The following is a 21,733-nucleotide window of genomic DNA, read 5'->3' on the forward strand; positions in this document are numbered from 1 at the left end:
AGAGAGAGAGAGAGAAGAAACAGATAGAGAAACGAAGCAAACGAGTGAGTGTGTGAGAGAGGGAGAAAGCGAAGCGAATAAAGGAATGATAAGCGAATGAAAAGGAAAGGATGATATAAACAGAAAGAACTGAGGAGAGAAAGCGAGAGAAAGAGAAACAGAAAAAGAAGACGAGGGAAAGTGACAGAAGAACACGGAGAGAGAGAGAGAGAGAGAGAGAGAGAGAGAGAGAGAGAGAGGCGGACAGAGAAGCGAGGTAAACGGAGAGCGAGTGTGTGTGTGTGTGTGTGTGTGTGTGTGTGTGAGAGAGAGAGAGAGAGAGAGAGAGAGAGAGAGAGAGTGCAACAGGGCTGGGTGTGAGTGAGTGCAGTAGTTTTGTTGGGGGGGTCTGGTTTTGTTTGGGGGTCTCCCTGTTTAAGTTTCCGCTCTCTGCTGAATTTTCACTACATCTCTGTCCGTCTGTCTCTGTCTCTGCTGCCACACCGCGAGTCTTAAACAGCGCTCACTCTCTCACACACTCATTCTCCAACAGGAGCGCGGTGGAGCTTCATCTCCCTCCTCCTCTCCCACGCTCCCCCCCCCTCTCTCTCTCTGGCTCTACTGTGGAGGATTAAGCGCAGCCGGATCGAGACTTATTTTGTTTTATCTGTGTGTTTGTATGTTTATTTCCTCACCAGGCTGTGTGAGTGAGTGTGTATGTGTGTGTGTGAGGGACATGGCAGCCCCGACGCTGGAGAGAGGAGCTCGGCTGGATGGAGCGAATGCAGAGAGGAGCTGAACGGCAGGATGAGAAAGAAATGAGAGAAACCTGAAACACACGCTCGCACTGCGCCCACTCACACGACCCCTGCGGAAGGGGCAGTTTTTATTTTTCTACTTTTTTTTTACTCTTTTTTGGTCTCGGCTAAAACGGCGAAGAGTGAAGAGGAATACCACTGGGAGATTTTGGTTTTTTGTTCGTTTTTGGGGGACAGTGTTTGGTCCAGCTCTGACTCGCCGTAAGCGAACCGAGGATGCGTTGTTGTGGATTAGCGCTGGTGCTCTTACCGGGAGTCTTGGTGATCGTGAGGGCTTTCAAAAACGGTGAGTACACTGCTAACCTCTGACATCAGAGCACCTACAGCGGGTAAGGGGATTTTTAAGAAAGGGTAAGCTCGAATTTCCCGTTCCACCTTAAATGCTGGGCGTCAGAATGTAACTTGTACTACTTAAAGTGGAACCGAAAATTCGGGTAAGACGCTGGAGAATAGGAAACCAGTAGTATGAGAAAGTCCGTGCTCAGGCTCAGGCCAGCTCTGACCACCTGCTCGACCACAGAGGGAGAGAAATGCAGCGCCGCGCTGCCACGGGTTCTGATCTCATACAGCATGTCCTATTTCTTATTTATTATAGGCTGAAAAACAGAACAGCCATTCTCAGGCGCTTAAACCACTAGACCTGCTTCTTTAACGCCAACAGCTTTTCATTTGTAAACATCACTCGCGAGGTTATATCTGCTCGCTTCTATGTCAGAGCTGCTTTTAAAAGTGGGTTTTTATCAGTTAAAATCATCGTTTTCCCGCGCTTACATGAGCAGAGCATCTGCTGAGTGGATTTATCCACTAACTTTACTCCTCATATTAGGGTTAAAATGCCAACTTTGCTGAGGGCGCTTAAGGTGAGAAACGGAGCTGGAAAACTTTCAGTGACTGGGATGTAGAAGTGTGAATTTAGCAAACCGAAGCTCTCTACAAAATAACAGTGAAGGTAAATATTCGCCTCGCACATGCCGTAAACAGTGGCATATGATGATAAAGTTCTGTATGGAGTGAGGAGCCAGTGTGTGACGTATTAAAGAGATTTCTTGAATGGCCTTTATTATTATTTAGACTGCAACCCTGTCTGTCCGCCCTCACAAACTCTCTGATTAAGTTCGAGGGGTCTGTGCGAGCTCAGAAATAAGGGTCCTGTACTGTCACTGGGGCAGTACCCCTCTCGTCCCTGGGGTGGTACCGTCAAGGGTACATCTCAGTACATTTAGTTAGGAAACATAATTGCACCAGAGTCCATTAAAATGACACGTTCTATGCTTTGCCGAGTCCACACACCCCGTCTCGTCTCCAGGCTTGTTTTATTTTACTGCTCTGGTTTAAGACATTAGGTTATGAAAAAGGTACAAATACGTACTTTTCACTGAAACATTAAACAACTACTGCATCTTTGAAAGTACATTTGCATTGTTTGTACCTTGAGGAATAAAAGATGTACCTGCACAGAAGTTTTATTTCTAACAGTGGAGCTCTGTAGTTTCTCTACAAACTCACTGAAGGCGCTTTGTTCTTTGAGATCCCGTAAGAAACGCGTGAAATAAGAAGCTTTACGCTTCATCATCAGCGGCCTGATTACAGAACGAATATTAGGCTATACAAAAATACACAGCGAGTCACAAAAAGAAGGAAAAGACGCGCGAGCCGAAAGTCACTCTTTGTAAAACTTCTAGCGCGTGGACTGTAACTACCCCAACTTTTTTAGATTCGTCTGACTATGTTCTATAAATAGGTTATATTTGTTATATTTTCCCCCACGTGCTCTCACCAGCTTCCATTTGCTCCGTGTGTGTGTGTGTGTGTGTGTGTGTCGCGTGGGCTGTCACTTCAGATAAATGTGGCGAGAACATCAGGATCACGAGCGCCAACTACCTGACCTCCCCCGGCTACCCACTTTCATACTACCCCTCGCAGAAGTGTGTGTGGGTGATCACGGCGCCGGGAGCCCACCAGCGGATCCTCATCAACTTCAACCCTCACTTCGACCTGGAGGACCGCGACTGCAAGTGAGTTGCCGTTCCCGCGTGCACGAGCGCCTCCTAGCGCACCAACGCCGTATGTTCAGCCAGGCTCGGGCCACAGCCGTGCTTCATACAGCTTGGCTCTAAGTGTTAACCCGGGTTCATGACGTGGTGTTGAATGAGTTCTTTTTTTTTTGCTTTCTACTGTCGATATGCACGTCTAGATGCCATTAGGTCTCCTGTGGAAAAGCTGCATGAAAAGGTGTTTTGAGCTTGGCAGATACAGACCTGTCGATTTGTGGTATCACACTGTGATTCAGGAGTTGACCTGTTGTGTAGTTTGGTGTGGGGTGGATTATCTGAACACTATCTGTAATGTGAGTTGGTGCACCTCTCTCTCTCTCTCTCTCTCTCTCTCTCTCTCTCTCTCTCTCTCTCTCTCTCTCTCTCTCTCTCCCTCTCTCCCTCTCTCTCTGCTCTGGCCCGTCTGCTTCCTTTGTTTGTGCCAGAGGGTTTGGAGAATGTTGTCGGTGGACTGTCGCCGTGTGCATGTCTCTGTTACACTATCCTCTCCACCCAGATAGTCTTCCGCCCCGAGCCCTTTTGTGTTCACAGAAAGTCTCGTATTAGTGGCTCCGTTTATCAGTTGCTTCACCTCTTTACAGCCCTGTAAACCCACAGAGATTTACAGCTTCAGATGACCCAGTGCTGTCTGCACAAAAGGGGTCCGTTTCTTCTGGTGGCTCAAGTTTCCCTCACATAGTCTTCAAATGGGAGCTACTCATATAGATCGAGTAGATGTGGATGGACACATGGTGTGCACACCATGCTTGGCCCCCTAATGAAATTATCTAGGAACGAGTTTCCTCTGTTTAAAAATGCTGAGTGAAAGAATTAGTGCCCGAGGCTGTAAGCAGAAAAAGAAATCCATTCCCTGGCTTGGTTTGGTGGAAATAAGCCATCTTTTTTTTCGCAGTTGAACACAATGCCTTGAGCCATTTCAGGCCATTCGCTGCAAACCATTGAATGAATTTGCGCATTTCCTGTGTTACCAAATGTGATACTTTTCTATATTCCGGCTTAAAATGCATGCGCATCATTTTGTTTATTGCCCCTTCATTTGTTAGTGGATATTGAAGATATTGCTTTACATGCCCCACTGCCAAGTACCCTTATTATGCTTGGAGGGAGGCCAGCGTGCAATTTGCCCGTTTGAGCGGTCACGGATTGTAAACCACAGTATTAAAGGATATTCTAAGAGCTAACCTGAAAAGACATCTGTGAAATCTAATCAGCCCACCACAGTGCCCAAAACTTGCCTTGACCATGATTTTAAGTGAAGAAGAGGAGAACTCAAACCCCTGGCTATTCTAGAGTACCTTTTGCCATCCTCAAACAATCTGCAGTTTACATTTCAATCTCAAGGCGAGACCAAAATGTAATTGGGTTTTGGTTCCTCTTGATAATCTCTCCTCCTTAAGCCGTCATTTGTAGTAGCTGTGGAGGACTGACGTGGGCTTTGAATTTGCTTCATTTTTCCCCTCTTAGTGATTGGTGAAAACTTAGCAGAGGCACAGACGGAGATATATGTTGTCTGCTAATTTGATTTAGAGTGGAGATGGACATCTGTTTGGAGGGTCTGGTGTCTGCAGATTAGGGCGTATTTTCTCAACTCTTGCTGGGCACACATTAAGGGCTCTTGCATGATGGAAACTGTTGATGTCCGAAATGGCCTCCTTATCAGATGGAAGCTACAGAGACCGCTTCAATAAGCCACTGGCAATCTAATTAGCGGCAAATGGAGCACACATGTTCTCCATGTTTCTGACATGTCCGTTATCAACAAAGCAAACAAGAAGCTGCTGGTGGAAAAAAAGCCAATGCTTTTTCTTTACTATAATGTGTGTTGGTAAGAAACATGAAACTAAGAGAGAAAGAGCAGAAATAGAAGAAGAAAGATTGTGAACTCTATGACTGGATAAGGCCCTAAGTGATTTTCAAGGATGGGCTTTTTTGGACTGTGTTTGCATTTCTTGTCTTTTCTAAAGGCTTTCAGGTTGCACGCCCATGAAGTCTTAGGAGAAAGCTGACCCTGTCAAGACAAATATTTGAACTAGAGTCCTTTCACTGCCTCCCACACTTCAACCAGGGCGAGCAGGTTTCTCCTGAGGTGCTTCTAGGAGCTCTGCATGTGTTCAGCTCTCCCTCTTCTGAGAGTTGTCTGCTGGAGAAGTCTATAAACATGCACACTCATATGGTTGTGAGCATGTCTGTACATTGCTAAAACTGCTAAAACTTTGTTTTTCCCCAAGAAGGGCCTAGTTTGAATGCAAACAGCAGAACAGTGCTAGCTTGAGCGTTCAGAGAATATGGGAGACAGCTTTGCTGCTTCTGTCAGATCGAGGCGTTCAGTGTTGGACTCAGAAATACCTCTTGGCACACGCAGCGCATCTCTTAAAGCTGGCTGAGTTTCTCTAAGGCTCTGCGCTTGGCACATTGTGCGGTTGTAGTTTCTTTTTGCGTATGCTGTGTCAAAGCAGCATTCTGCAAGATAGGAGATCCCCTCTGACAGCATCATGAATCATTGATGTGTTCAGATTTGCTGACCAAACACAAACACAACACGTCCTTTTCAGACTGTTAGTTACCTGCTTTTAAAGGAGTACTCCAGCATTCTTTAACCTAATCTCTGAATGCTGCAATGGGAGCATACACTCAGTTACCATGAGCAATAGTTTTGACATGTCTCCTATACTTAGTATAAGACCAGAAAGCTCCCTGACTGGAAACATAGATGATAATAATAGACGCCAATGGGCAGGTGCTTATGTGTCTGTCTCATGCCTTCTATGATGAGTGACCTTCAAAGGGCCCAAATCCTAGTAGGTCCAGTTTAGATGGTTGTGTTATACACCAAAACCAATCATTATTAATTTTAACATGATAATTTTCTATTGCTCTTTATGCCATACAATTAAACAGGTTGTTTTATGGTTACTTTACCCTTAAGGCTGTCATTTATTGTGCCTCATTCTTAAAGCAGTCTGAAACATACCTAACTTTAGCATGAATGAGTGGAGCTAAACTGTACTGTAGGCTGAAAAGGTAGATTATATGTAAATTTGTTGTATTCTGTGACATCAAAAAGTCTGTTCAAAGCTATGTTTTTGTAGCTTAACTTCCATAAATGGGCTGTATGGGTGGGGAGTGAAATATAATTTTAAAAAATGTATTATTTCCATTCTAAATCAATCAAAGAAGTCACAAAAATTAAGTTTTCCATTAAATGGGCCTTTAAGTCAACAGGTTTTCTTTTCAGGAACATTATTGTCCATGGCAGTCAACTATATGCTACAGAAATCAGGTTAAAAACTTTTAAGGAACTGGGGGAAACAGTGAAGAAAGGAGAAATTGGGCAAAAGTTCTGTTCTTCGGAGCTTGATTCATTTGGTTGTTTGCTTGCCTGAGAACATAGGACTGTCAGTAGAGCTCTCAGTTGTGTATGTGTGTGGGAGAGAGAATGTAGTTTGCAGTAGTAATATTCAGGGAATGAATGGTTAAGAAAAGCCCATTGTAGGTCTGGGAGAAGTCATAAAATGCCGCTGGGCCTCTCAGTGTTTCAGAAGTGCTTGAGCCCCCTATGGCTCAGTAGAAACCCTAGGCCTCAGAGTGCAGCCTCTCCCCTGTCCCCGAGACTCTGCCTCCTCACTGTCCCGCTGGCTTGTCCTGCAGAGCAGCACACACCCTGCTGGGAAAGCAAACACACTCCTCTGGGCTAACGCACAATGCACATCCTGTAACAGGGTTGGAGTGCTGTAGTGGAGGCTGGAGGTGCAGCTGGTAAGCAGAGGAGCTGCTCTTACTATAGTGCAGCTTTGATTTACGTAGGCCTGGTAAATGTAGATTGAGCACGCTGAATGAGATTCAGGCCACAGGTTGCTGTTTTATTTAGCTGTAGGGTAAAGACCCCCTGAATCATCTGTAAAGAGAGTTTTGAAGGGTTTTGTTTGTATTCATGTGTATCTATATGTGTGTGTGCACATTATTTATATATAATAGAGCGAAAGCAAGGTACCAATATATAGAACATACATTTATACTACACATAGATACCTACATATGTAATACATAAGGGACACATATGTAAATAAATATGTGTGTCTGAACAAGATGAGAAGTGTACATTGTAAGTATTCCCTTTGGTGTCCCATAGCACTTTAAACCCCAAGGTAGACTCTTTATGCACTGTTTGTGTGAGCTCCTGCAGGGCATGAGGCCTGTGTGTCTCTTCTCCCCCACTGAGTGGCACCATGGCTAAGTGCCATAAAGCTCTGTGACCCCTGGACAAGAGGTTAAGTTTATTAATTCGGTCAAAAAGTATTGAGATATTGATTTTTACCACTACTGCCCCGCACTAATCATAGCACATTATTTTAAAGGGATCATTTACATTTTTAGCCTTTGGTGCTATTAGTATTGCAAAGGCCAATATCAAGATAATGATTAACAAACAATATATCATGCACCGTCTGCTTTCGCCTCTCATGCCCTTCAGCAGCCCCGGCAAACGTGGAGAAAGCTGGACGGCACGTTCATTCATCAGCCGTTGTCATGGAAGGTGGACATTAAGAAGGGAGGAATGCAGTGAACCTCTTTCATCTGGTGCTGACGGGGCTTTTTAAAAACAGGGAATGCTCTGACCTCGGGGCCCGCGGAGGAGGACTGGACTGACACAGACTGTTCCGGATACTTATAGCTCTGTGTCTGCTTATGCAAAAGTGTCAGAGAAGCCTTTGGCAGGCTGAGAGATCAAACACAGCGGCATGACTGGCCAGGCTGTTCCAGGGTGGCTGGCAGGGCCAGGGGAGCGGCTTCCGTCCTGTTTAACAGGTCTAAAACAGGTGCAGCGGCTGAAAGTGGCCTCCCGAAGAACTGCCAGAGTTGTTTGTTCTGATAACAGGCAGTGCACGGCGTGAAGCTGAAGTGTTGGGTGGCTTAAATTCGATTGTGTGGGACGAAAGCAGCCCATTACGTTGTGGACGTTTGGCAGGGCTCTGGGCAATTTGGAGTGTTTGGAAGCTGTTTATTTCTCTCCATTGGTCCCAAATCAGATTTATGCTGTGTGTCTCAGTGAATTCTGGCTGCAGTGTTTTGCAACACATATGCACACACACACACACACACACACACACACACACACACACACACACACACACACACACACACACACACACACTCTTGAACTTGCTAGCACACAAAAACAGCTGAGCAGGGGAAGTCCCCAAACTAGACTTGCACACAATGTTGTTTTGTGGGAAGTCATGTGTTCTGTTGAATTGAAAAGGGCAAGTACAATCCCCCCCTCTTTCCCTCTCAGTCTCTCTCTTGCTCTCCCTCTGTCTTAATCTCTCTCACTCTGTATGTGAAAATGCCTCAGTCTGCTGATAGCCGTTCAATACTTACTTATCATGAATAATATTCAATAATGTAAGCACAGTAGTAAGTACACCTGTAAAAAGTGGTTCTTCATTGTTTTTTTAGTAAAGCCAAGGGTTATATAATTATAACCATGGTAACTTGTACAACCATTTGAATGCATTAATGGTGCTTAGTATGTGTAAATGTCTCTTTTCAATATTGGAGAACCACATTTGTTTTTAAAGAGTCTACTTAAAATGTGATTCTATATACACACTCAAAAATGATGGTTCTTCAAGAGTCCTTTAGCAAAGACAATGGTTCTATATAGAACCACGAACATCCATGATTCATAGGTTCTTTGCGTCATGAAAGAGTTCTTTAGACTGATGGAGAATATGCTGTAGATGGTTCTGTATAGAACTGTTTTTGAACTGAGTTCTATATAGCACCAAAAAGAGGTCTTCTATTGTTACAGTGTCAGGTTTGTTACAATAGAAGAACCTGGAATTAGTGCATTTATGACTAAATTCATGTCGTGCAGCTCCAATTTAGGGAGGAATTACACGTTTAAAGGCTATAGTTTAAAAAACATTAAGCAATGTAGAAGGAACCAGAGCTGTTAAGCTAAACCACAAGTCAAACACATAAAATGTTTTGAAATAGTGAATTGGTAAAAAATGTTGAATTGTGTTTAATTTTTTAATCAATCGCTTGTAACACAATAATACAAAACATAAATAAATAAATAAAACTGGCACACTTAACTTTACTCATCATAAAATGGCCTCAAGCTAACACATAAAAATGATTTGTTACAAATTTAATGTGAACTTAAATAAATGAATACATAAATAAGAAAAAGTTACATCAATATTCAGAATGTTTTTAAAAGTAATTCTGAATCATTCCAAAAAGTTGGACCATGAGGAGATGTAAAATTTCATGATGCATTAAATCAAGTGGGATTTACACCCCTGCATCCCCTCCAGTCCCCACCCCCCCACCTATCTCACCTTCAAGTGTGACACTGAGTCAGAGGTTCTAAAGTCATCTGGTTAATGAGAAGGATTAAAGTGCACTGCGTGTGTGTGTGTCTGGATGAGGGGGTAGCTAACGGTGAAGTGCTTCACCTTGGCCGTGTGTTGGAAGGACAGGCTGATTGAAAAGCTCTCTCTGTCTGCGACATCTGCCGTCCACCCTGCTGCTCTGTCACTGGCTTGATTCATGCCTTCTCTCTCTCTGTCTGTCTCTCTCTCTCTCTCTCTTTCTCGCTCTCTCTCCCTGCCACTTCACTGCTCAGCATGAGCGGATCTGTGAGCCGGAGAAGAGGAAGGAGAGAGGCGGGTGTAGAGTGGGGGTTGGGGGTGGGGGTGCGCTGTGTGTGGATAAGGAAAAGTGGAAAGTGTTAAGAGACAGAGAATATTTGTGGAAAAAAAAGGAATTGATAAAGAAGGGAACAATTGAGGGCATAAAAACTGCTGCCGGAGAAACGAGTGATGGAGCAGGTGGAGGGCAAAAATTAAGAAGAGAACTGAGCAGAAAGTGGAAAAGTAGAGAAACAGAGTTGGGAATTAATTTGAGATGAGCATGATGAAGGAATGAAATGAACAGGAGGACACTGGTAAATTTAAGGTTAGAACAGTCGCTGATAAAACAGGGTACAAATCCGCTCTGCTCCGGCGGCACAGCAGACAGTCGCAGATCTCCTCCTGAAAACTCCGCTAAGCTAGCTAAAGAAATGCCAGGGCTTCTAGGCAGCGTTTTTGGCACAGGCCACCCAGAGCTCTTCAAGCTTTCCGCCCAGAACAAACTTCTCAATGTGGCTGTTTCCCGTCCCGGGGTTAAAGCCGGCCCAGCTGAGAGATTCCTGCTGCTCATTTGATTTCCAATCCCTCTGAGTCTCCTCAGAAAGAGCTTAACAGAATGACATGATGAAAGAACAACAAGCTAATCTCTGAACTTAAGTCTAGATCTGTAGGTTCAGGATTAGCTCTTCACCAGGCCTTCTTTCTCTTTCCTACTTTGCAGATGAAGAAGGCTGTTGCATTTAAAGCTGTAATTTAATTCCACGTTCTGTTCCAGAAGCTGGCTGCGCTCAAGCCCGAAAGCTCATCTGGATATGAAATGAAGCCTTATTAGCAACAGGTTTTTCTCCTCCAGTCAGCTTCCAACACACAGCCTCAAACATGGAGCTCGTTTTTTGTGGTCTTTCAATAATAACAACAACAAAGGATAAAATGAATCACCACTCATGAGCAGCCGGGGCATTGGGTGCCTGCTAGATTGACTAAAAAGGCCCAGAACACCCTGGTGCTTAACGCCCTCCGCCCCTCCACAGGCTCAGAGGGGCCCTATGGGCACAACTTTAATTGATGCGCCTCTTTTAGAGCTCTAATGCGTCATGTCAGTGCGTGCTGGCCTTGTTTAGTTTGCTGTCAGGTTTGCAAATGGCCCTTTGCCTTTTGATTGATGAGGTCCCAGCCCAGGCCCGAGTAAAGCCTCAAAGCTCTCGAGCTCAGGGTCTGGCTCTGGCTGGGGTTTGACATGACTTCACTCTACTTAGGCCTCACACTGGGGATGGAGGGGGTTTATTTTGTAGACAAATCCAACTAGTGAGTTTGTTTGCGGTGGGTCTAGAAGAATTTCTCCTCTCTTCTGTCCCTCTCTTTCTTTCACTTCTCATTTTCACCCACTCTTTGCTGCTCTGGGTTGTCCATCTCTGTTTTCCCCACCCTCATGTGACCGTGAAGTCTGACGGCTGCAGGCAGACAGTGATGGATGGTCCTGGGACTTTCTCTCTGATGGAGTCCAAGGATCTCCACAGCGGCCCCTCACAGGCTCTTCATTCGCTCTCCTCCTGATCTTTTCTTTCAGCAGTGCCCTTCATGTTTTCTTTTTGCGCAAAGTTGTGTATATGTGAGCAGTGGCTTTTGTCTCACGCTATAATTTTTGCTGTTCAACAGTGACGGTCACGCAAGCTGTAAATTTAACTGTGTTAAAGTCAGCACCATGGTGGGACGCTAGTATTCTCCAATAGCGTCACATTATTGGCATTACGTCAAGCCTTTCAGCCTCCTGCTTTCTCTGTTCTCCTCTCCTCTCCTGTCTTTCTCTTCTCTTCTCTTCTCTTCTCTTCTCTTCTCTTCTCTTCTCTTCTCTTCTCTTCTCTTCTCTTCTCTCATTACTCTCTACTCATTTTCCCCTCTCGTGTTCCTTTCCTATTTTCTTCCCTAGTCTCCCTTTACCTCTTATTTTCTCCTCTCCCTTCACTTCTTTTCCCTTCTCCTCTTATTTATGCTCCTCTCTCTTTACTTATTTTCTCATCTTCTCTCTTCTTCTCTCCTTGTACCTCTTTTCTCCTTTCCTCTTTTTCTCCCTGTATCTCTTTTCTCCTCTCCTCTTTTCTTCTCACATTACCTCTTTTCTTTTCTTTTCCTTTTTTCTCCCTTTCCTCCTTTCCTCTCTGCTCTCCCCTCTTGTCCTCTCCTCTCCCTTTACCTCTTTTCTCCTCATCTCTTTTCTCTTCCTTTCTCCTCTCATCTTTTTACCTCTCCTCTCCTCTCTCATACTTCCTATTTTCTATTATGTTTTTTTCCTCACTTCCACCCTCCTCTCTTATTTTGTCCTCTCATTTCCCCTTACCTCTTATTTTCACCTATCCTCTCCTCCATTGTTTTTACTCTCCTTTCACCTCCTGTTTTCTCCTCTCACCTCCTTTTTTCTCCTCTGCTATGCTCTCAGGTAGGTCTGCTAGTCATGCTGAGAGGGCTAGGCTCATTATCAGTCAAGAAGGCTCCAAGTTGGCAGAGCCTGTGTAGGTTTGTGAACAGGGAGGTCAGTTTGCCCTCCAAACTTTGGCACCGTCTTTGGCACCAACATTTTGATCAAACTGCGGCACACTGAGATACTGTATATGCACATACACACACATATACATCCACACTGCGCAGGCCACACCAGTTGCAGCGGAAGAGGGGCAGCGCTTGGCACCTGGTTCACTCAGCATGAGCACTCTTCACTGCAATTCGGAAAGCTGGATGCATTCCCCATTACAGAGAAAAAGATGAACAGAGAGCCAGAGAGGGAGGAGATAAAGAGGGAGGAAGGGAAAGACAAGGATTGAGAGGGACAGAGGGACAAAGAGAGAGAGAGAGAGAAAGAGACAGAGAGAGAGAGAGTATCGGTAATGATGTGCACGTACAAAGGAAAAGGCCATCCATCACATTGCTAGACACTGAAACAAATGTGGGAGAGTTTAGAGTTCCCCTTTGTTCTGTCTTCCTCTTTCTCTCAGAAATAAGCAAACATCTGAAGGTGATGGCATATGTTTACATGCGTATTGTGTGGGTATGTGTGTTTCCCCACTCACTAGATCGCCTTTCAGACTTGTTCCATGCATGAGTTATGGTGCTGACCTGGTCAGAAAGAGTGTGGCCTTCCCTGCCCACCCTTAGTGAATGAATGATCCCAGAGGGAGGGGTGTGGATGGAGGGATGAAGGAGGGGCTGAGATGTAAGAGGAGACATTCAAGTATGTTAATTGAATAAGTCCCAGGGTGCTTGTCATAATAACAATAAATAATTCTATGTTTAATTTATGTAGCGCCCTTTGCTGTTGTTGGTTTGAAACAGCAGCAACAACAACAACAAATAAAGTGTCACTGGCAGCAGTAAACATAAAGTGTCATTGGTGGAGAATGAAAGTATTGAAAAGAGAAAGGTTTGAAGCTGTGTTTGGACAGAACAGAGCTAAAAGATCGGAAGTAGCCAGCACCAGCCGCCTCCAGCCTTCCTTGGTCATCCATTCAAAGGGTGTAGAAGCAGAGAAAAAGGGAAGGAAGGGAGGCAGTGAATGAGCGAGTGAATTAATGAGTCAAAGCAAGTGGAGAAGAGTGGAGGTTGATGCCATAACCCACCCAACGCCCAGAGCCTAAGGGCTATTCCCAGTCTCATTCATTAACCAGTAACCTCTCCCTCTCTTCCTCTCTCTACCCTGGCTCTTACCTCTGATTGACCTCCCCCCTCCTCTCTGCCTGTATTCGGTCCATTACTTGTAGCTGAGTGTGCATGGCACTACAGTAAATAAATGGGCCTGATGCTTTTGTAATTGACTGCTTGTCTCTCTTGCATGGCCCACAGCACAGTCACAGACATGAGCGTCCATAGTTTTGGTCTAAATTTAGTTCTGTTTTGAGTTCAGTGGGGCACAGGCTTTCCACAAACCCATCTCCAGCTAAATTGGAAGCATACAATATACTTTCTTGTTTTGTTTTTCAATTTAATTTTTTTACTGTAGATAAGCATAGCTAATAGTCTGTTGGTCAACTTCCTTCTTTAGTGGTTTCCTTCTTTCATTATTTCTTTGTTATCTCTGCCAGATCATCAGTCAGCATTTGCTTTTCATTCAAATAATACTGCACTGTTTTTACATACTCCTTAGGCTAGTTGACTATGTCATAGATCAAAAGATAGTAACGTTAATTTATTAATATAGCACAAAAGGGGTTATTATATGTGTATAGAGATGGTGTGCAACTAACTGATTCTTCATTCATTTTGATTGTCCTACAGCTCTATTCATTGCCCACCTGACTGTCTTGTTGTCTAGAATAAGAGTATAGTGCTGTGTAAAAGTCACAGACCCTTTATCTATTTAATTTCCAGTCAAACTGTGATTTAGTACAAGTAAGAAAAAAGTAAAAATATATATATATATTTTTTCAGTTTTGTAAGTAAATCTGCAGGGAGATTCTTCCACACCTCCAAAGTTCTTAGAAGTTGGTTGCATTTTCTGTAATCCAAAACACATTCAGTGATGTTGAGGCCTGGACTTTCACGTGGTCAGTCCATTGTTCTGAGAACACCAGGAGCTTCTTTGTTTGATTTGCAAAGTTTTATCTCTTCTCAGTAACTTCTGAGCAGTTGAACATCCCTTCAGACCTCTTAGTGTTGTCTTGTGCAGTTGAGTGTAATTTTCTTCTGTTTCTCAAAGATGAGAGCAATTAAGTACTGTTTACCTGATGGGGTGAGTTTTGATGGTCTATCAAGCCTTGTGTGGTTGTCATGATTCAAATCATATTTTATAAAAATGTCTTTGTCTAAAGTAGATGAGCCATAGGAAGCTAAACTCACTGATTCTCTCTGTGCTTTGTTTTTCCTCCATGTGTGTGTCTCTGCTGCTGTGCTATGGAATCAGGGTGTGCCCTCATTAGAACACACACACAGGCTGGATGAGAAGCTCGCGTGTGTTCCCCTCTCTCCCTGCCAACCAGCATTAGCACTGGGGCCTGAAACATTACGTTCAGCCTGAAGCTGGCGATGGCATGGCACGACTGTGTATTTAATGGAAGATGGTGTGTGTCTGCCCCTGCCACTGTACCCTCACCCCCTATCCCCACTGCATTTTACCCTTGACTTATCATCACTGTAACAACAGCACTGGACCTGGCCTGACCGAGAAGAAGCACTGTGGATTGTAATAATAACCTCCTATCAGATGTCAAGGTGGGCCAAATGGAGACCATTCTTTCGTTAATGGTCAAAGATATGGGCTCTTTCAGACATACTGTGTGAAGACCTGCCACCCCTTATCCCTTCTGTTGGCCATAGTGTATCAATGAAGAACAAGACTTTGTGTTGGCTTAATAAGGGTTGACACTACATTCTTAACCAGAAAGGTTCTTAACTGGTTCCTGATATGAACAAATTGTTCTTGGAAAAAAAACCTTTACATTATTTGGAGTTTCTTAAAACTTGAAAAAGATTCTTTACACCCAAACATCTTATTACCAAAACAGCTCATTCATTAGCCGAAAAGCATTCTTTGCATGATGCCATAGAATAACCACTTTTGATTCCTTTCCAATGGATTGTTCTTTGTAAACACATGAGTACAAAAAAGGTTTTTAAAAGTTTCAAGAACCTCTACATAATGTAAACATTCTTGGAAGAATCCATAAACTGGTATAGAATCTTTACTTTATGTGAAGCTTCTTTAAAAATTGTTCTTAACACTCACAAATCTCATTTAAAAACATGGCTCTCCAAAGAACCATCCATTAAAAGGCTTTGAAGGGAACCATTTTTGGAAATGAGGTGTATGAGTGCGATGCATCTTTTAAAAGTTTAAAGAACCTCCACATAATCTAACGCAACTAAAAAGAACCTTGCATGCAAGGTTCACTGTCACACTACTAGTTCTTCAGGAAACCAAAAGTGGTTCTTAAATGGTATCACTCAAAGAACCTTTTGTGGCACCTTTGTTTAAGAGTGTTTGGCTACACAATAGGGGCAAAATATCACACTGCAATTTAGCATTTCCCATTGACAAACACTGTGCCATACAGCACAGCCAATGCCTCAGTGTAAGAGTAGCAGTGTGTGATTTTAAGAAATATTCAAGTATGTTTGTCAGACCATGTGATTCAGCAACATCTGCGATGGCTCAGCCTGCTCCAAAGCACCACACTCGGGGGAATTTTGTGTGATTTCTTAGAGTGCTCTTGTGCTGAGGAGTGCTGTTGCTGTTACAACAATTTTAATGCACCAGGATTTTAATGCACCAGGATTTTAATGCACCAGGGTTACTATTAAATGAAATACAGTTTGTGCAGTTACTAGATTTGGAAACATTTATGTGCAAGTCTTTAAAAATTCAGAATTATTGCAAGCAATAAAGCTGCAACTTTGTGTCAGCGTGTTCCAGGCGAGCTCACTCAGGTGAAGTCTGCAGCTAATTTTTTGCGGTTTCTCATCATATCCTGCCCGTATGTGAAAGATTGATCTTCATCCTGTTCTGGTGGATGTGTAGTTAAAGAGGCAGATGACAGGACTTCCTTGAGCTCTCACAGCTGAACGTGTGTGTGTGTGTGTGTGTGTGTGTGTGTGTGTGTGTGTGTGTGTGTGTGTGTGCAGAGTTCACATAAATTGAACCCTTAGTGAGCACAAAAGAGACAAAATACCACAGCGTAGTCGAACTATAAATGCATATTAGCCATTCTGCCCCTGGGCAGTGCTTCTAATTAATCGCTCATGCTCTGTTAAGAATAAGAGTGGGTAGTCTGATGGCAAATGAAGGCGTTTTAGGGTGTAATATTCCATCTGTGGTTCTTAGAATGTATTGCAACAAAGCACTTTGTGCTGGAACTGGAAATGAGATGGCAGAGGATGCCATGCATTAACATTATGGAAGAACATCAAATACCAGAGCTTTAAATATATTAGTAGGCGTTTAATAAAACATAGGCCCTGTAGAATTAAGAGAAAAAAGACAATTGTATGTGAAATTAAGTCTGACTTCATCATCGAGCACAGTCCTTTTTCAATAGTGCTCCTTTAGACCATTCAGAGTGACATAAGCACATCATCAACTGAGCTCACTGCTTTATAGGAGCAATTGAAAAGAGTGTAGCCCTGGCTGCACTGTCTCAGAGAGCATGCTCATGCAGGGCTTTGCAAACAGAGAGAGTTTTGTGGCTTGTTTTGCAGTTTTCTCTCACATGAGACAGGATTGAAGGCCCTCCAGCAAATTTTGCTCCCTCGCTTTCTGTCTACATCTGTCTCTTCTTCACCATCTTCTCATTGTTTTCTTCTGTGTCTCTGTACTAGTTAGGTGCTATAATTAACGCATAATACTTTAATTCATTAATGTAATTGTTGGAAATCTGCGGAATCTCTGTGCAGTGTAATTAGGTAGACTAATAAAAGCGGGTATGCTGAATCCATCAATGTTAATCATAATTGCCGTTTATGAAGGCATGGGGTGCCGTCCGCTGTGCGGAGCTGAGAAAAATTGGCTAGACTCTAAAAATATGTATAAAAGGGCTACGAGCCTCCGTGCGTCTGCGCAGTTTGGCTTGCTTTGATATGGAAGATTCATATGGCTGTTATATGTGCTGAACCAAGGGTGTTTCCACCCTTCCCTAGCCGTACACCACTGCCCCACCGCACACACACATGCACGCACTTTTTTCACTAGCCGCTTCTAAAAGTGTCTGTTCTAATCAGTTTAGTATTGGAAAACCAGCTTAACCACTGGGTGGTACCCTGGCCTTGGTGTGACGCATCAAACAGCATTAAATGCTAATGGTAGTGCTGGGCAATATATCATTTATATGGGATTCCAGTGTCATATGACAATACTGAGTTCTAGTATTAGTAGGGTTATTAGATAACAAAACCTTTAACCTGTTATATATTGGTATTAACTGGTTGCTTCTGATCGTTTTGACCATTGACAGCGCATAAAAACCAAGGCATTTAAATTATTTAAATGACCCTAAATAAAGATTTTTTTTCCCCACATGAGTGGCCAAAATAACCTAAATCAGAATGTATATATTACTTTCAGTATTTCAAACTGAACATGATGCTGAGAACATGAAAGTAACACAGTTTCCAATTTTTGTCATTAACATTTAGTGGGAGCAGTATATATGTGTTCCAACTCCTCTGAGATTGTAGCCCTTTTATTAATTTACATGTTGTTTAGAAGGGAACTGGAGTTTTCCACTTTGTTCTTGTTTTTATTATTTTGTGAGTTGTTACTTTAGTTCTGTCTAGTGTGGTCTGTTGTCCAGTGCAGCCGTGTGATTTGCCTGTAAATGATGTTAGACTCAAAGTTCTGTGATAAGCAAATTCATGGCATGGCTTTACTGGAAATAACTTATCAACCTGCCATTTATCATAGCAACAATGCCCAAGCAGCTGGGTTTCATGGTGCAACTGTAGACAATGCAATTTAGGACAATGCGTTACTTGTGCATTATTAATGCGTAATTAAAGTTCATGCATTATTAACCCCTTAAAATCCCAGACCTATTACATACTACCTGGCAAACACAATTACATTGTGATAATATTGTAGCAAGTAGTTGTTTTGGTGCCCACAACGTTGTCACAATGTTGAAATGTAATTTCTTAGAAAATTGTGACAATGTTATCTGACAATATTGTGACAACATAGCTTTATCAGTATGTTGTCACAACTTCCTAGAATTCTTCAAAAGTTCCATTATGTTGTGCATGGAACTCTACAGAGTTTTGCTAAGTTGCCAATAGGTAATCATAACACCCTATGACAACATTACTTAATAATGAGTTTAAAAGAAAGTAGACAACATTGTGACAATGTTGTTTGTTTGCTGCATAAGGCTTATTATTAAACAACTCGATTGCTTTTAATTAATTACTATTAAGGGAACTGAATGCAAACTGGTTACGCTATTCTCAGTTAATTTAAATTTGTGATAAATCTTTTGGGCCAGCTAGTGGGCCCTGGCTACTGAAGGGGTTAATGCATTAATTTTGACATAGTTACTAAAAACTCAACATAGTCAATGTTTACAGTACTGCATAAGGTTCCCTGATCAGAATCAGAACAAAACAAGCTGCATCAGGCTTGTAAGACATCATATTGTAAACTTAAATGTCATAAAATACTGTGATATATGTGGAAAATATTATGATATTGAATTTCACCGATACTAAAGTTTGAAGCAGGCACCTTCGAAACACTGTGTCCAACTTTTCAGTCACAGGTTGAGCCGTTGCTTTTTGTACCCTCCGTCTGAGATCACTGAAGTTAATAACTCCATTCAGGAGTGTTTCCATCATTCTCCCAGCTGCAGAGAGGTTGAGCCCCTGTCACCTCTCTCCCTGTCTGTCATAGTGCCACAGCGACGGAGTGACGGACAGTGGCGAGGTCATTACTGAGCTAAGCACGGCTTGCGGCCGTGAAAGCCCATTACAGCCAGCTGGGTTAATGAATGTCACATGCAGTAGCTGGACAGTGAAGAGCTATAGCAGCATGTCCCCTCCAGGGCCAGACTGTTAAAACAGCAAAGGAGAAAGTGAAAAACGTCCAGATACACTGGCTTTCTACAGTTGGACTCAGGCCGGCTAAATGACAGTTTGCTAGTCATTTTATGCTAACCCTTGACATTTGCTTGACGCCCTGTAGCAGCTAAGCTGATGGGGCTTTTTTGTTTTGTTAAGTAAGGCCAGGTCAGGTCAACCCATTCCCAGGTTGCCTGTCAAATTTGGCTTAATCTTGAGACATACTGAAATTATTACAGATGCTTTAGGCATGAGGATTAGCGTTAGCATTTGCCATGTGACAGCAGAGCACGAGAGACTTGTCCTTTACTTAGGCAGCACCACCTCAGCATGTACAAGAGAATGACTGTAACAATAAGGTCACATTAAACCTGACCATCCATCCGCAGAGGCAGGTAAAGTGATCTGTCTGGTTGCATAAGACTGGAAATTGCTAACACTGTAGTCGTGTTTTATTTCTCCACATGCATCTTTGGAGTTGAATGGTAGCAGTTTGAGTAGTGGCAGGCTCTGTCCCGCCCCGGCTCTGTTTTATTGTTAGTCTGTGGTTTATTGTCTCTTCCCATGGCGCGTGTGAAGTGGAGCTAATGTTCTTATTTGACACTTCTGGATTGCCTGCTCTGTGCTCTCCCTTCAGACCAGCCGGCCGCCTAATACAATGCGGGGCACCGAAGCGAAGGTCACTGAGAATTAGATTCATCCCTTTTGTTTTAATTTCCCCTCTGGATTGGCAGTCCATTTTCACCATTATCATGGTCGGAGGATATGTGTGTTGCGGTGCATGTGTGTGCGCGCTCGTTTGAGCATAAAAGGGTCTGACGGGACTGATGGTGGTCTGCACTTGCTGACAACACTCAGACAAATGTCTGTCAGGTTAAGGCCAAAGATATTGTCTGGGAGGGCAGAGAGAAAAGAGAGAGAAAAACACATTAAAACGTTGTGTCTGCCATGTCCTCTGGGGGAGGAAGTTGAAGTGGATGGAGGCAGGGTGTTGGGGGTGAGGAGAGAGATACAGAGAGAGAGATTTGAGGCCAGGGGCAGGTGGATTGGAGTGCTGTCTGAACTGAAGAATCGGGTGGCTCTATTTTGATGAGATTGCCTGGCTCTCCTGCTCGTGGCTCCAGGGAGCGATTCCCTTTTATAAAAACGGGCCTTGTTGCTTGTTCTGGCTCTGTAAACGGCACACACTCGTCATGCCAAGCTCCTGTACAAAACTAAACCCCTGCAGGTGTCTACAGAAACAGATTAGCCGCTTCCATTTCACATGACTCCGTTTGGCAGGAGAAAGTCACTCGTAGGCAGTAAACTAGGCCCCATAATGTGATCCTGTAATGCCCTCCAGATGAACAGGGCCCATTGCTAGGCTGGTCTAGGGCTTGGAACTTTTTATGCTTGCAGATCAGCTGCAGCTGAAGGTGTGCAGGATGTACCAGTTGTCTTCACCAGGGCTGCTCTATATGGACAGAATACCATGTTGTGATTATAGTGTTACAAATTGTGATTGCAAAGATTGGCCTGCACTATTTAGATTACTTTTTTGCATTACCTTTTTTCTTTTCTTAATAAATAAGTGGTTACGATGTGAACAAAGGCATTAAGATTGGTTTGAAGGCAAACTTGCCAACCTTTTACAGTGGTTGATATGGGAGCCAGACGTCCAAAGATGTTAATTCACCTAAAAGCTGCTAAAAGCTGAAAGCAATTACATGAAATGGTTAGACATGTGCTGCATGATTGTTTTCCAATAGTTTTATGATATGGTTTCGGATTAAAATATATTTTAAGGTCCCTGCAATGCAGAGAGGTATACACAAGGTAAAATAGTCCCCCAAGAAAACATATTTTTTAGATATATCTGTTTTATCACTATCAACATTATATATAAAACTCAGAAGACACATGTGGGCTCCTGGTTATTTTTTATAATAAATAAAATGGCTATATTTTCATTGTAGAATATACTACTACTAGTAGTAATAATAATAATGACAATAATAATATCACAATAATGATTAACAAATGATACATTGTGCAGCTCGACTCTTCACACTTTTGCACTGAGTAATTTCCAAAAACACACACACACACACAGATGCACACACACACAGACGCACATACACACACAGAAGAACGTGCCTGGAATGTTGATAAAACTCACTGTTTTCTTCCTCATAAGCAGAATAAGCTCGGAGGCAATGTCTCCATCTGCATCTAATTCCACCCCACTTGCAGCTCAGTTTTACAAGGTCCATGTGTGAGGAACGCCTGTGAAGTGCCTGACTAAAAAGCGCTATAAACAGCTTTTTCTGGAGGTGCTAAGAGTTCCCATGCAGGCTGGGGGAGTAGGCCTGCTCTGTTTCTTTCTGAGATGCGGTGAAAGCGATGCTCTAAAGAAGGCTTGTCACGAAGCATCGTTTTTCCTCAGCCGTGACTGCAGTAGTTATGCCACTCTGACTGGCTGCTCGGATCTGATAGCATGTCTGCGCTCCTGTCATGGTGGCAGTGAGGAGAAAATAGGTTTCTTCAGACCCTGAAAATTGTCAGGCACTCTCTGCCAGTCCTAATTCTTGATCTGCTGTGGAGAGCAGGGTGGCATCAATTTTTTAAATGTTCGGCAACACAAGGTTTGAGTGGTTGGGTTTGAGGTTTGCATCAGTGTGCATGAGTGTATGTGTGCCTTGGGGGGAGTGTGTGGAGTAGTGGTGTAAAA

At 43.2% G+C, this 21,733-nt stretch overlaps 1 protein-coding gene across 2 annotated transcripts in view; it reads left to right on the top strand.

Annotated features, from left to right (window-relative positions):
* The first annotated feature begins 433 nt into the window (after positions 1-433).
* The window catches only part of nrp1a (neuropilin 1a), an 80,298-nt gene continuing 58,998 nt past the window's right edge, over positions 434-21,733 (top strand). The window contains exons 1-2 of one of the 2 annotated variants that reach the window (XM_017704370.2): positions 434-1,083; positions 2,638-2,812. In XM_017704370.2, coding sequence (XP_017559859.1) covers positions 1,014-1,083; positions 2,638-2,812 — 245 coding nt within the window. In that variant the 5' untranslated portion in view covers positions 434-1,013. The remainder of the gene's footprint in view (positions 1,084-2,637; positions 2,813-21,733) is intronic. The other variant, XM_017704359.2, reaches the window with a different exon arrangement.

This window comes from Pygocentrus nattereri, chromosome 3, assembly GCF_015220715.1.
Source record: "Pygocentrus nattereri isolate fPygNat1 chromosome 3, fPygNat1.pri, whole genome shotgun sequence".
Taxonomy (NCBI): domain Eukaryota; kingdom Metazoa; phylum Chordata; class Actinopteri; order Characiformes; family Serrasalmidae; genus Pygocentrus; species Pygocentrus nattereri.